We start from the raw sequence: 16,098 nt of genomic DNA, 5'->3' as shown, positions 1-16,098 counted from the left end.
GAAGTCAATGTAGGTCGCCTCCAGGTCACCCCAAAGTAGTACAGGACCCTTTTTCTAAGTCGGAGCGACTTGTGTCGCTCCTATTAGAACGGGTCCTGTGCTAATCTATGGCAGGCGACCCACCGCGACTTGTCAGGCGACCAAGTCGCCTGACAAGTCGCGCTAGTGTGAACCCGGGTCTTACTGTGAGGAAACCTTTCTGTATTTACAGTTTAAGTCTCTTTTCCTCTAGACGCAAAAAGAGTGCCCCATTGTCCTCTGTGATGACCTTAAAGTGAATAACTCAACACCAAGTTCACTATATGAACCACTTATGTTTTTCTACTTTTTCTATGTTGATCATATCTCTCTCCCCATGAATCTCCTCTTTTTAAGAGAGATTAAATTCAGTTCCTCTAATCTTTCCTCAAAGCTGAGCTACTCCATGTCTCTTATCAGTTTGGTTGCCCAGCTATCCTTTTTGTGAACTGGTGCCCAAAACAAAATATTCCAGATGAGGTCTTACTAATGATTTGTACAGGGGTAAAATATAATCTCTCTCTCTGGAGTCCATGCTTCTCTTAACCACTTGCCGACTGCTCACAGTATATTTACTGCGGCAGTCGGCCCCGGCCAGGCAGAGTGACGTAGGTCTACGTCGCTCGCCTGTCACTCCTTCTAGAGCCAATAGCGGGCGAGCGCGCGCCCGCCAAGGTGCGCGCCCGCCGAGGCTCGTTCACGGAGGAGTGCGGGAGTGTGACTGGCGGACCCGATGTCTGCCGATTACACTACGATCGCCGGTACAGCGGGAGAAAGACAGAGCGGCTTATGTAAACAAGCCGCCTGTCAGTTCTCCCTGTGTAAAAATGAAGATCAGACGGTTCTACTATGTAGAACCGTTGATCTTTGTTTTTACACCAATAGCAATGTCCCACTACAGTTAGAAGCACATCCCTAGGACACACTTAACCCCTCCCTGTCCAATACAGTTAACCCCTTCCCTGCCAGTGTCATTTTTGCAGTAACAGTGCATATATATAGCACTGATTACTGCAGTAATGTCACTGGTACCCCCAAAAGTGTCAAAAATGTCAGTCAAGGATCCGATCTGTCCGCCGCAATGTCGCAGATCGCCGCAAAAAAAATCGCAGATCGCCGCCATTACTCGTTTAAAAAAAAAAACACCAAAAATGACAAAAATCTTTCCCTTTGTTAGTAAACGCGATAACTTTTGCGCAAACCAATCAAAATACGCTTTTTGCGATTTTTTTTACCAAACATAGGTAGCGTAAAACAAATTGGCCGAAAATGTTAAAAAATTTTGATTTTTACATTTTTTTTGGGGGGAATTTCATATAAAAAAAAGTGAAAAATATTGTTATTTTTGCAAAAATTACGCTCTTTTTTTGTTTATAGCGCGTGATCAAAAAATCGCACAGGTGATCAAATACCACCAAAAGAAAGCTGTTTGTGGGAAAAAAAGGACGTGAAATTCGTTTAGGTACAGCGTCGCACGACCGCGCAATTGTCCGTTAAAGTCACGCAGTAAAAAATCGCAAAAAAACCCCTGGTCTTTTAGCAGGAAAATCCTCCGGTGGTAAAGTGGTTAATACAAAAAAGGATTTTGCTCGCTTTGGAAACCACAGCTTGGCATTGCTATTAAGCTTATTATCTACCAGAACACCCAGATCCTTCTCCATCATCGACTCCCCCAGTTGTACTCCCTCTAGTATATATGATGCATGCATATTGTTAGCCCCCAACTGCATAACTTTACATTTATCAACATTAAACCTAATTTTCCACATAGTCGCCCAGTTAAACAGTGCATTGAGGTCGGCTTGTAAGTTGTAATCAGGTATTTGACAGGTCAGAATCTGTATGGCCTCAAGGAGCCAATTTGCTATATCTCCCAGCTCCAAAGTTTACTCAAAGCAAGTGAATCCAAAGAAGAAAAGTTGGTTTGGCTGGAGATCTGCTAATACAGTGAGCACAATTTTATGTCTTTTTAAAAAAAATTCCATCGTCTGCATGGCAATGGGTCACAGTAATAATCGGACTTGTCCTGACATGCCTCCCCCCTGTACAACCATTCACTGTGAAGATCAGTGTACTGCTGTTTTTCCTCCTCTAGCTCTCTAAGCTCTTTATGTCACTGACAACAGAGGAAATGTGGTCACTTTAATGGGTTGTTTTACAAGGTGAGGGTTTACATATACTATAAACTTTGATGAATTGACATAATGAAGAGATAAAAGCTTCATGTGAAATGTTTCCTAACCATAAGATAGAGATGTGTGTAACTTTTTGTTCTTGTTGTGAAAAACATACATTTTGAATAATAAAAAGAGAATGAATAAAAAAAAATAATGAAGAGAACCAGAATCTGAGAGTGAGAGTGCCATTGGTATTATTTTGGTATATCTGTTTCATGAGTGCTAAAATACCCATTGATGATATCAGAAATTCAGAGCTTTCCTGTGTCCAGTGCACACTTCATATGGTCTCTCAAGGAGTCCAATTATCCTTCCTAGTTAATATATTGGGGCTACAAAATAATGTGTGTATACTGGTGCATCTCATAAAATTAGGAATATCATCAAAAATTGTATTTATTTCAGTAGTTTAATTCAAAAAGTGAATCTCATATATTTTATATAGATGTGTTACACACACTGTCATTTATTTTAAGCATTTCTTTTTTTTAATTTTGAGGATTATGGCTTACAGCTAGTAGAAACCCAAAATTCAGTATCTCAGAAAATTAGAACATTACATAAGACCAATGAAAAAAAAAAGGATTTTTTAATGCAGAAATGTTGGCTTACTGAAAAGTATGTCCATGTACAATATTGTATGCATTCAATATTTGGTTGGGGCTCCTTTTGCATGAATTACTGCATCAATGGGGGGGGGGGGGGGCATGGAGGAGATCAGCCTGTGGCACTGCTGAGGTGTTATGGAAGCCAAGGTTGCTTTGATAGCGGTCTTCAGCTCATCTGCATTGTTGGGTCTGGTGTCTCTCATCTTCCTCTTGACAATACCCCACAGATTCTCTATAGGGTTTAGGTCATGCGAGTTTGCTGGCCAATCAAGTACAGTGATACCATGATCATTAAACCAGGTATTGGTACTTTTGGGGGCAGTGGATGGTGTCAGTAGGGCAGTGGACACTGTCAGCAGAGCAGTGGACGGTGTCAGTATTTTTTTTTTTTAATGTATTTTATTTTTTACAATTATATTTTTTGTTTTTCATTTTTTACAATGCTTTTTTTTTTTTGGGGGGGGCAGTGGACAGTGTCAGTAGGGTGAGGGGGGGAGTGGGGGCGGGGGGTGGTGCCAGTAGTTTTTTATTTAATTTTTTTACAATTGTATTTTTTCACTTTTTTTACAATTACATGTTTTTTAATATTTATTGATTTTTTTATTTGTATTTATCAGCCGCGTTGGTGGGCTTTGGTGAGATATCAGGGGTCTAAACAGACCCCTGACATCTCCCCTTTAAGACAGAGAAACGGACTGAGGACATAGATTCCCCAGTCCCTTTCTCAGCAGCCTCAGCATTGAACATGAATGAAGCAGAGTAAACACAGTTTACTCTGTTCTGTTAACACACGAGCGATCAGTAGCGAATGCTCACTGTTTCCAATTCAGAAAAGGAAGGGGCCCGTAAATGACATGTTTACCGACCCCTTTCTCCCTTCTCCATCTTGACAGATCCCCCCGCAGCCAGTGGGAGAGGAGGGGAGCTGGCTGCAGGGGACAGGGGGGCAAAGGAAGAGGACAGGGGACCAGAGGCACAGCCGGAAGAAGAAGAGGAGGACATGGAGGGGGGCGGAGGTGGAAGAGGAGGACACAGGAAACAGCCGTGGATTTCCTCCCTTCATTTTTACCTGATGATCCTGCCAATTGCCACCTAATTTCCTGCAGAGGGCTGACAATTTTGCTTTTGAAATTACAGCACCATTCTCATCTTCTCTGCATGAAGAACTCCTCCCCTCTTCTGTAATGTCGTCACCCCCCGGCTGAACAGAAGCAAGCTGCAGTGGAAGTTTAAGTGGTCACTTAAATTGGTTGAAGGCAGAAGGTTTGTTACCTTAATGCACGCTTAGCATTTAGGTAAAAACCTTTCTGTGATTAGTACCCCGCAGCCCCCCCCCCAAAAAACCTGAGCCTGAGGGCAGCAGTGCTGCTCTCTCTCCTCACTGGACATCAGTGGTGACTGGTGCATTGGGGTCCCCCCCATCCATGCATCCGGCCCCCTAATCTACATACGGGCCGCCGGACGCATGGATTTCAATGGGGCTTTTTTTTTTTAACCAAGTGATTAGAGCACTGCGCCCCGAGCCCACCCAGTTGTGTGACAATAACGAATGAATATTCGCTATTGTCACACAGATCCTCCTCCTGGCAAATCAGGAAGCAGGTCCTGAGACCAGTTTCCTGATTGGCCGAAAGGAGAACCCATGCCATTGGGCATGGAGGAGGAGGGAGGAGACGAAGAAGAGGGGGAAGAAACCGAAGTGAGTGAGCCGGGGGGGGTCCTGCGGTGGCCCTGGGGGGGGGTATGGTGTGCGGCCTGGTGTGGTCTGGCCCATGGAGCCACTGCTGGACATGGAGGCAGCACCGGAAACTATTAGCTCCCGCTGCTGAGCTGGGAGCGAGCTAAGCTGTGCCATGTGTGTCAATGGACGCATGCATCTCGGCTTGGGATTGAACACGTACAATCGCCCCCATGGCAAACAGCTTGCTATAGGGGCACTCAGAAGGGAGGAGGCCAGGAGCGCCAGAGGGGGACCCTAGAAGAGTAGGATTGGGACTGCTCTGTGAAAAACCACTGTATACCATGTTGATTATATAAGAGAAGATCATGAAATAAGTTTTATCTTTTTATTACATTGTTGCAAAAAACATGGCTAGGGTTGTAGTGTTCTCTATTCAGTGCAGGTTGCCAATTTAAAATGGTTTAGCCCTGCCATCTGCTGACAACGTCAGAAGCATCTTACCTGGGCTAAGGAGAAAAAAAGGACTGGACTGTTGCTCAGTAGGGATGGGCGAATGGTTTGGCCCGAGCATGAGTTTGGGCCAAACAAATTATCGAGGTGTTCAACCGTTTGTTCAGCCCGCCAAATGACCACAATGCACTGCGCCGCCGCACAATGCATTAGAAACCATAATTGGTTGAAGCAATGAAAGCTTTGCCCAATGAGATCACAGAGCACTGTCAGAGCCATGACTGGAGAAAGTAATGATGACTCTATCCAATCATGGCTCATTGCTCTTAGTCCCACCCCACACTATAAAAGTATTCTTTCATTAGCGGCCATTTGTAGTGTGATATCGTTGGAGAGAGATAGAACAGGGCTCCGTTCAGTGCTACTAGGGAGTTAGTGTGCTATTCTTATTCTATGTAAGTGTAGAATATCAGTTTAGTGTGAATCTAGTGATAGTTCAGTCAGTGTTAGTGTAGTGACCTGACCATTCATTTTTACTTTAGTGTCAGTTTGTTTTGTCAGGGCAGGTTTACTGCATTTTAGTTCAATGCGTTAGTGCACGCTTAACACAGTATATTTTAGTGCGTTACATGCCCTTTAACGCAGTATATTTCTGTGCGTTAATGAACATTTAATGCAGTATATTTCTGTGCATTACTGCACGTTTAACGCAGTATATATCTTATATCTGTGCGTTAGTGCACATTTAAGGCAATACATTTCAGTGCGTTACTGCACGTTTAACACAGTATATTTCTGTGCATTAGTGCAGTTTTACTGCAGTATATTGTAGTGTGTCGGTGGAGTGTGTCTGTGTAGTGAGTACTCAGGTTAAAGTGCACCAAACACCACTTTCCATTAGAGGCACATGTTCCCATGGCATTGTGAGGGGGCCACAAGCAAAGGTGGACGTGGCCAGTCCTCAGGCAGGGCATCATTTCCTCTGTTTAGTGATGTTTCCCGTACTCTCCAGCCAAAGCATTCAGAGAGGGTGGTGGACTGGCTTACTAAACCATCCTCATCCTCCATAATCTAAGCAGAGACTAGTGCGCAGTTCACTGCAGCTGCCTGAGTTGGTAAATCTTCCTCCTTGTCCACAGCTATTCCTGCCATAGCCCCAGTATCAGGTATCAAGCTGAACACAGCCTCTGCCACTTTCTCCTTGAAAATTAACAGACATTACTTGATTCAGATGTTGGTTCAGAGGTTTAGGAAGATAGGAACATGAGCCTACAGAGAGGGGAGACTCACTGGTACACAAATTGGCAGTCATGTTCCCCCAGCTGCAGCGTATTGCCAAGTTGTCTCCAGTGGTAATGAGAATGGTGGAGATGATGATGATGATGTCTTTGACGTGACTTGGGTGCCAGATAGAACAGAGGAGGAAAGTGAGGGTGAGGCACAACCCCAATGAGGCAGCTATCATGGAAGAGTAGAGAGCAGCCATCCTATTGCATCACATTGTGGAGCTGCACCCTTCCCACAGCTCAGCTGTCTGGGCTTTTTTTTAGCACATGTGCTACATCAAGAATGGCAAAAACACCAGCCATTTGGGTACCACATGCTTGACAAGGCATTTAAGCTCCCACCACTCAGCCCATTGGCAAGAGCACCTGAAAGCCACAAAAAAGGGACACAATTCTGTTCCTCCTCCTTACTCACCTCAGTCTACCCCCGCTTTACCTTATGACCTCTCAGTAGCCTCCATTGGCAGGGATGATGGTATAGCGCAGGGTGTCCCATGTCCTTGTAGCACATCTGCCAGTAGCACACCACAAGCTGTAGACTATAGCCTGCAAATTTCTCTGCCCCATCTGCTGCAGAGAAAAAAATAATACAGTCACTGCCACCCACATGCCCAGCGTCTAAATGCAAGCTTGTCTAAGCTGCTGGCTTTACAACTTCTGCCTTTCCATCTGGTGAATTCTGCCCCCTTCCATGAATTTGCAGAGTGTGATGTACCACAATGGCAGGTTCCCAGGCGGCATTTCTTTTCACGTAAGGCCATTTCAGCTCTGCACCATTACGTGGAAGGCAATGTTGGGGCATCGTTGGGCAAAGCAGTTAGCCGCAAAGTCCACATTACTGCTGTTACTCTGCTTGCAATTCATAAGGATGCAGGACAGGGCTCAGTGCTTAAGCTTGTTGTGTCGCTACGTCACAACACAGCTAGTGGTGATGATCCTCTATGGCCTCCTGTCTGCTGAATTTCCCTACGAACCACAAGTACCTCCTAAGCATTCAAGGAGCTATTCAATTAGTCAGGCTAAAATGTGCCATGCAGTGCTTCGGTAGGTGTGTCTAGGAGACAGGAACCACCCCAGAGCATAGATTCTTGCAGCTCTGTAGGAGCAGGCCCAGAGGTGGTTCACACCATGCCAGCTGGAGCCAGGAATGGTGCTGTGCGATAATGGCACAAACCTCCTGTCCGCCCCTTAGACAGAGAAAGTTGGCACATGTGCCATGCCTTCACATGTTCTCAATTTGGTGGTGCAGCATTTCCTAATTAGGTACCCAGTGTTGGAAGATCTGCTAAAGCAGGCCAGAAGAGTCTATAGCCATTTCAGGTGGTCATACAAAGCCAGTGCTCGGTTGGCTGAAATTCAGCGGGAATTGCACATGCTCGTAAACCATCTGATTTGTGACATGCCCACCAGGTGGAACTCACCTTTGGAAATGCTACAGTGGCTGCACATGCAGCAGAGGGCCGACAATGTGTACCTGTGTGAGTATGGCACAATGACAGCCTCAGGCCGGCTCTGCTTTTTTTCCCCACGCAAATGGCTGCTGATAAAGGATACATGCACTGTTACTGTCATCATTTGAGGAGGCCACAAGGATGGTGAGCCATGATAATGCATGCATCAGTGCCCCAATCCCTGTTGTGTTCCTGCTGGAGCAGACTCTGCATGGCATTATGGACAGGGCACTCGAGGCAGAGCAGCGGGAGGAAGAGGAAGACTTCCTTTCCTCTTAAGGCCCGCTTAATGCAGGCACTATTCTTCCTACACCACAGAACACACAAGAGGAGAGGGAGGAGGAGGATTCTTGCAGTTTTAGAGGCATTGAAGCAGAGGGAAACTTCTGTCAACCCTCAACAGATGGTTTTCCATCCCCAGAACCCTTGGGAGTAGTATTTGGCTGGGAGGAGGCAGTTCAAGATACTGTAATCCTCAGTGACCCAGAGGAGTCTGCTTATCATGCCTCTGCAAACTTTCTGTGCATGGGCTCCCTCATGCTTGAAAGCCTGCGAAAGGACCCAAGAATATGTGGCATCAAGAAGAAGGATCACTATTGGTTGGCAACTCTCCTCGACCACCGTTACAAAGGGAAAGTCTCAGAACTCATCCCATCCCCACAGTGGGTGCAGAAGATGAATTTTTTTGAGGACACTTTAAAGAGGAGTTTATCTAATACTTTTCCCAACTCTGGTAGGAAACAGTGTCATGGAAAACATAGTTTTGAGGCTTCAGTTGGTCAAGAGAGGAGCGGTGGAGAAGGGGGCCGCCTAAGTGATGCATTTCACAATTTTTTTAGTCCTCGCCACTCAGGGTTCTCAGCTTTCACATCCCATCTGTAGAGTCTGCATCATATGGTGGACGATTATCTAGGGGCAAAAACAGAGATAGAGAGCCTTCCAGTTGACGATTCACAGGGTTACTGGGTCATGAGAATAGACCACTGGCCAGAACTTGCCCAGTATGCAATTGAGCTGCTGGGCTGCCCTACATTAAGTATGCTTTCCGAATGGGCATTCAGTGCTGCTGGAGGTTTTGTTACTGATAATAGAACGCGTCTGTCCACAGACCCTGTGGACCGTCTGACATTTATCAAAATTAATCAGTCCTGGAATACCAGCAGCTATGAAGCCCCTGATGCCAATGTCAAGGATTTTTAGGAATCTTTACATGACTTCTAGGCTCCCTAGTGTTGTGGGTGTCATCTGGAAGAATTTTTTTGCTGTAGATTTCATGGACACAAACACCCAAAGACCAATTTGTCTGCACCTGTTTGACAGGTGCATATCATTAAAATTTTTGACAGCAAGGTCAATTCTTGCTTTCATCAAGAGTACCTCTATAGAATTACAGTGTGAAGCAGCCACAGACACCCAAAGACCAAATTTTCAGCACCTGTTACTTCTATCCAAGACATCAGAATTTATCCAAAAAATCTCTAATCTTGTTTTCAGTGCACTACATTGTGGCTTCATCATACAGACTGGCTTCCCAAACCGTTGTTTACAAAATAAAGAAAGCTTGCAGGAAAAATTTCATTTTTTTTGGCTTTATAAATGCATTTATTTTTGCAGCAGATTCTATACACTGTACAGATGTGCCACTTTACTGGTAGACTACCCCCCAGGCACTATATTGATTTACATTTTTATTGTTATTTCTCATTTTGATGCTTTCACTTTAAGCATCAGTAAATCACTGCTCATTTAAATATTACATTTTTTACAAACTTTTTTTTCATTGATACATGTCCCCCAGGGCAGTACCCAGACCCCCATAACCATCGTATGCCCAATTACTTGCATGTAACCCTTTAAAATGGGCACTTTTGATTTTTCCAGTTCGGGTCCCATAGACTTTAATGGGGTTCATTATTCAGTACTGAACTTTCGCAATGTTCGAAAGTTCTGATGCAAACCGAACGGGGGGTCATTCGGCCCATCCGTATTGCTCAGTGGTTCAAAGTCTTCCTTTCGGAAGGATGAAAGTAAATTTTTCATTTCATTTGGGAATAAAGGTCCCAGAGTCTGGAAGAAGAGTGGAGAGGCACAGAATCCAAGTTGCATGAAATTCAGGGTGAAGTTTCCACAGTCAGTGATGATTTGGGGAACCATGTCATCTGCTGGTGTTGGTCCATTGTGTTTTATAGAGTCCAAAGTCAGCACAGCCCTCTACCAGAAAATTCTAGAGCACTTCATGCTTCCCTCTGCTGACCAGCTTTATGGAGATGCTGATTTCATTTTCCAGCAGGACTTGGTACTTGCCCACCCTGCCAAAAGTACTAACACCTGGTTTAATGATCATGGTATCACTGTGCCTAATTGACCAGCAATCTCGCCTGACCTCAACCCCATAGAGAATCTGCGGGGTATTGTCAAGAGGAAGATGAGACACCAGACCCCACAATGCAGACAAGCTAAAGGCCGCTATCAAAGCAAGCTGGGCTTTCAAAACACCTCAGCAGTGCCACAAGCTGATGGCCTCCATGCCACGCCACATTGATGCAGTAATTTATGCAAAAGGAACCCCAAACAAGTATTGGAGTGCACACTATACTGTACATGGACATACTTTTCAGCAAGCCAACATCTCTGCATTAAAAATCCTTTTTGTTATTATATATTGGTCTTATGTAATATTCTAATTTTCTGAGATAGTGAATTTTGGGTTTTTACTAGCTCTAGGCCATAATCATCAAAATTAAAAGAAAGAAATGCTTGAAATATATCACTCTGTGTATAACGCATCTATATAAAATATATGAGTTTCACTTTTTGAATTAAATTACTGAAATAAATTAACTTTTTGATTATATTCAAAGTTTTTGAGATGCACCTGTATGCATTCATGGGCGGCTGTGGTTTCTCTGCTAAGAAGACGACTCTCGGTCTCTAGTAATGATCGGCAGCTGGCGGGACCAGCTCCTGATCATGTGACCAGTCTTGCAACCAATCATAGCAGTCACATGATCGGCCACACCTTCCCACCTCCTGGGTGCTATAGTCCAGTTAAAGGGACGTATATAGACATGTGCACACTCTTACCCCATGTCCATGTTCATTTTAGAACATCATATAAAAAAGCAAGCACTTTACTTTGCGATCCAGTTTGTGACCCCCTAGGCTTAGTGCGCTCTTTCAGCCCCAGGGTCCAGGGAGCCCCAGCAGTCATTAGGAGTGCACATTGGAGCCCCTCGTGTTGACAAACAAGTGCAAGATAAAATATAAAAGTATAAATTAGCATTTAAAAAGAAAGAGAAATACAGTTCAATAGCATTGACATATATCTGGGTATGTAGTCATTTCTGGTCCAATAAGTATTTCGAAAGAGTTTAGAAGCAACATGCACCAGGAAAAACGTAATATTTTTATTATTATACAGTTATAGCACTAACAGTTTGCACAGTGATTCACAAAATAGATTGCAAGCCCTTTTTACAGGGCCCTCTGAACCTTCTTGTATTGAATTTTATTGTGATTGTATTGTCTAACTTTATTTTGTAAATTGCTGCGCAAATTGTTAGCACTATATAAATCCTGTTTAATAATGATGATGCCCCAAGAAATTATTATTATACAGATATAGCACCAACAGTTTGCACATAGCTTCACAAAATAGATTGCAAGCTCTCATGAACAGGGTCCTCGGAACCCTCTTGTATTGAATTTTATTGTGATTGTATTGCCTCCCTTTATCTTGTAAATTGCTGCGCAAATTGTTAGCACTATATAAATCCTGTTTAATAATGATAATGCCCCAAGAAATTATTATTATACAGATATAGCGCCAACAGTTTGCACAGAGCTTCACAAAATAGATTGCAAGCTCTCATGAACAGGGCCCTCTTACATTGAATTTTATTGTGATTGTATTGTCTCACTTTATTTTGTAAATTGCTGCGCAAATTGTTAGCACTATATAAATCCTGTTTAATAATGATGATGCCCCAATAAATTAATATTATACAGGTATAGCGCCAACAGTTTGTAGAGAGTTTCACAAAATAGATTGCAAGCTCTCATGAACAGGGCCCTCTTGCATTGAATTTTATTGTGATTGTATTGTCTCACTTTATTTTGTAAATGGCTGCGCAAATTGTTAGCACTATGTAAATCCTGTTTAATAATGATAATGCCCTCGGAACACTCTTGTATTGAATTGCATTTTCTCTTTTTATTTTGTAAATTGCTGTGCAAACTGTTAGCACTATATAAATCCTATTTATTATTAATAATAATAATAATAAAATAATAATAATAATAATAATATAATAATATAATACAATAATAATAATAAAGGGGGACAGTACAATTCAAAACAAGAGGGTGAGGAGGGCCCTGCTGGTGAGAGCTTCCATTCTTTATCGCTATGCTTAATGTTTCGAACCTTCTCAAAGTACATCCTAGTTTTCTTTGAAGAGACAGAGTTGTACCTGGAAGATTGGAGTGTTCAGAGCCTCTGATATTCCGTTTTTTGGGTAGGAATTCCGGGACATGACTACAAGGACATGTTCCTTCCAGCCCAAGGGTTGCAGGGGGACCTCAATACCTGGTCACCAGAGCTCATCAGGTTTTTGGTGTGACCTGTCCATCATCGGAGTCTTCTCTAAGGATGTCATCCTCACCACAGCTCCACAATCCTCATCCGAGAGAGCCAGAAAGAACTGACCAGCCGCACGTCTGCGTCAACGGACAAAAGTCTGGTCATCAGGTCCACAACGCAGCCTCAGATGACATCTGTCTGGAAGCCCTTCAGTGCTTGTAAGGTGCTTGCGGGCTGTGACCTACCTCTCAAGGTCTTCCTGGAAAAAGAGGCGATGTGGACTGGCAATCTCGAAATGTGAATAGAAAAACGACAATCTGATAGGCTGACGTTTCTCCCAGGACCTGCCTCATCTGAAGAGATGTGAATTAACCTTTCAAGCCCCTGAGAGAATTTATTCCATTTTATTTCTTCTTTGCTTTTTTTTTTTCTCTCTCAGCTGTGCCTGCTCTAGTTGGCTTGGCTGTACTCCCACCCTGCTTTCTCGGTGCTGCAATCCGCTCTGCTCGTGATTTTTGATGAACACTCTAGGGGTCTGCGTGCTCAGATGATTATTTTAGGAACGCTTTGCATGAAATGCTGGCAGTAGCTTCTCACAAGGCATTGCCATATGTCCTCCGCGCATCACTGTTCACTGTAATCTTCCACTTTTCTTGGGGACATTCTGTGCAGGATCCTATCTGTAGACTTTGTATGAGCTTCAGAGATTTCTCTCCCTCTTCCTCTTCTCTCTCTGCACCAAGTTTAGCTCAGCCCTGGAAGACATCCAGATAATTGGTACCTTCATAGAATTTTTGCATTGTCACTATTCCTAGAGTTCACGCTTTCATCACACTCAACAACACAAAGGTTTCAGCTAAACTCTAGCCTTACCTTCAGGCTTGCACAGTTGTACAGGCTCCTCTTGTGTACTCTGATTTCACTGCACACTGTGAGCTTCTCACAATATGCGTTATCAGCTGCAGCAAGTCAGGCAACCCATGGATGGGAATAAAACTTTTTAATCATACATAGTTTAGGGCTTTTTTTCAGTAGGAACGCGGGGGGACGCAGTTCCGGCACCTCCAGCACTGAATGTATGTAATGGCAAGAGGAGCTGGCAGACATGGGAGTAAGTCACACATGGTCCACGCATTACGCCCACGTCACTTCCGGTTCCTTGGAACGCAGCCGGAACGCAAACCGGCGTGCGACGCTGTGAAAGCTGTTCCATTGCATACTTGATGTAAGTGGCTTCTTTTTTCCATTTATTAAATTGGAATTACGTACTACATCATATAGTCCTTTTTTCTTTATATGGTCGGTTGAGTGGTCGTTTGAATGTGATCTGGGGAGAGGCATTGGAGGAAAAGTTTATCAACCCTTTTAAGCGGACATATACACAAGCTGAGGCTGGCATTCCATCCATACCGGGATCCTGCACACAGCATACCACTTACCAATGCTTGACCCTAAGGGGCCATCTGGTAAGTGTGTGGAATATTTGGTGGTGGATTTTTTCTTTCCTCCTTTCTATCTCTGCATAAGGAAGCACTTCTTTCAGAACACCGAGCACCTTAAAGTCACCGAACTGTTTTTTGTTGCAATTTTCTATTTGCATTTTTGCACATAAGGACTGTTTGATAATTATTGTATTTATAGAGTTGCGAAAACACAACAAACACAAAGGGTGGGACTTTAAATGAAGTGTGACCAGCTAGGTAACATGATAAATTAGTCATAGAAAGGACCAGAAGGGTAAGGATACATGATTTTATTAAAATTCTGAAGACCAGTTAACAGTAGGTCCAAAATGTACCCAGAAATGTGTAAACCCATGATAATGGGATAAACATATAAGATACACGTAAGGATGTAAATGGTCCAGAACAGTAATATAAAAAGGTACATGATAAACCTGGTACATTTCTAATACATACAGACATACAAAACGGTCATGTAAACAAAAGTATGTATTGTAAAATTATAGTAGATGAATATGCCTATGCTTGACTCAGCGCGTTTCGTGAGAATTCACTTCGTCAGGAGTATACATAGTTCACCATATCTAGGAAAGATATAAGTACATATTGTAATTATCATTGTAACCAACAATTACATCCACCTCAAACAAATATCATGGGTGTGGCTTACAATCAGGTAAAAATTGTATCAGGGATCATGTGCTATCCGGGGGTAGATCCATCTCGGGCACTGAGGGAGCAAACCTCGCATGCACCAGGCAGGTATGTAAGGAAGATGATGTGATAAGGAACTCCATATATGGGTCTCAACAACTCTCCACTGGCATACAATTAGTAAATCTATAAAAATAATAATAATAATATAAAAAATGATGATAATATGGATAAAATATATGCCTGTTGCAATAATATTGAAGATATTAGGGAGAGTATAAAAATAGTTGAGATCCAGAGAACCAAAAGCACTTACACCAAGGAGAAGTGGAAAGTGAACCATAAACAAGGAAATGGTGGAGAAAGCAACCACATATCACGTGGTGGTTGTCTGCACTTGGGTGAAGAGGTGAGATAATGGAGGTATTTATAGAGTTGTGCACTGTCACTTTATTTGCTTTTTTGATTTGCACTGTGCACTTTACTTATTTGTCACTTTACTTATATTGTGACATTTTGAATGTGGTATTTATTGACACCCACACTGCTATTTATATATATATGTAATATTTGAAAATTAATTAATTTTTGAGCGCTGTCCCCCTCTTTTTGTTTAATACACATGTGCAAGTCACAAGCAAGTCTCAAGTCTTAACCTTCAAGTCTCAAGCAAGTCTCAAGTTACTGTGGCGAAAAGCAAGCAAGTCAAGTCACTGCTAGAAGTCAAGCAAGTCAAGTCATTTATTTTGGTCAAGTCACAAATCAAGTCAAAATACTGATCTACCCCAATTTTCACCTTTAAATCAGTTAAAAGTCAGTGGTCAGGAAAGGTTTTGTTTTATTTTCAACATTAACAAAACTGCTTAGTGATTTTTTCTTGACATATTAAAGAAGCACTTTGAATGCCCAAACAGCTCAAAATCCTTCGTCCGGTCAGGTTTCAACACCACAGTCACTAAAAACATGTTAAGTATTTCCATTGTTAAACAGCCAGTGCCCTAAAAATCAGAACACACTGAGGTGTTTTAAGTGACTGTGGTGTCACTAACATAACAGGCTCATTAATTTTGCTTTAACACATCTTGAGAAAATGCAAATATTTAATAACTTAAAAAAGTAAAGTCATTTCAAGTCATATGTCTCAAGTCAAAGTCAAGTCTCAAGTCATGACTACCAAGTCAAAGTCAAGTCAAATCTTTTATTAATTTTAGTCAAACAAGTCTCAAGTCCTCAAACTGGTGACTTAAGTCAAGTCATGTGACTCAAGTCCCCCACCTCTGGGAGCTGGGGTGTGCTGAAGAGTCTATTGATGCTGGCTGCTGGGGGATCTATTGTTTCTAGAGGGGATCTATTTTTGCATGGTGAATTTCTAATATTGTTGCTGGAGGGGGGTGTATGTTGCTGAAAGGGGTCTACTGCTCAGAGGGTCAATTGTTGCTGAGATGGATCTACTGTTGAGGGAGTGGCCTATTGTTGCTGGCTACTGGAGAGTCTATTGATGCTGGGCTGATGCTGGGAAATCTGTTGTTGCTACTGGGGTTTATTTTTGTTTGGGTCCATTGTTGCTGGGGGGTCTATTTCTGCTGGCGAAATCTGTTGTTGTTGGGAAGGGTCTATTGCTGCTGGGGATCTACTGTACTGCTTTTCTTGTTATTAATAACAAATTGCATACAAATTACTTATCACCAAAAAGTTATACTTGGTTCTGTTGTCTCTAGTCTGTAGTCT

The 16,098-nt window shown here is 42.8% G+C and overlaps 1 protein-coding gene across 1 annotated transcript in view; it reads right to left on the bottom strand.

Moving 5' to 3' along the window:
* The window catches only part of CACNB4 (calcium voltage-gated channel auxiliary subunit beta 4), a 302,149-nt gene extending 289,289 nt beyond the window's left edge, over positions 1-12,860 (bottom strand). Inside the window, exon 1 of the mRNA XM_082261118.1 lies at positions 12,144-12,860. Within this exon, the coding sequence (XP_082117244.1) occupies positions 12,144-12,206 (63 nt within the window). The 5' untranslated portion in view covers positions 12,207-12,860. The remainder of the gene's footprint in view (positions 1-12,143) is intronic.
* Between the last annotated feature and the right edge of the window lie 3,238 nt (positions 12,861-16,098).

This window comes from Pelophylax lessonae (genome assembly GCF_965119305.1).
Source record: "Pelophylax lessonae genome assembly, chromosome: 6".
NCBI lineage: Eukaryota > Metazoa > Chordata > Amphibia > Anura > Ranidae > Pelophylax > Pelophylax lessonae.
The sequence above is the reverse complement of the archived record's forward strand: the minus strand, read 5'-3'. Positions and strand labels throughout refer to the sequence as shown.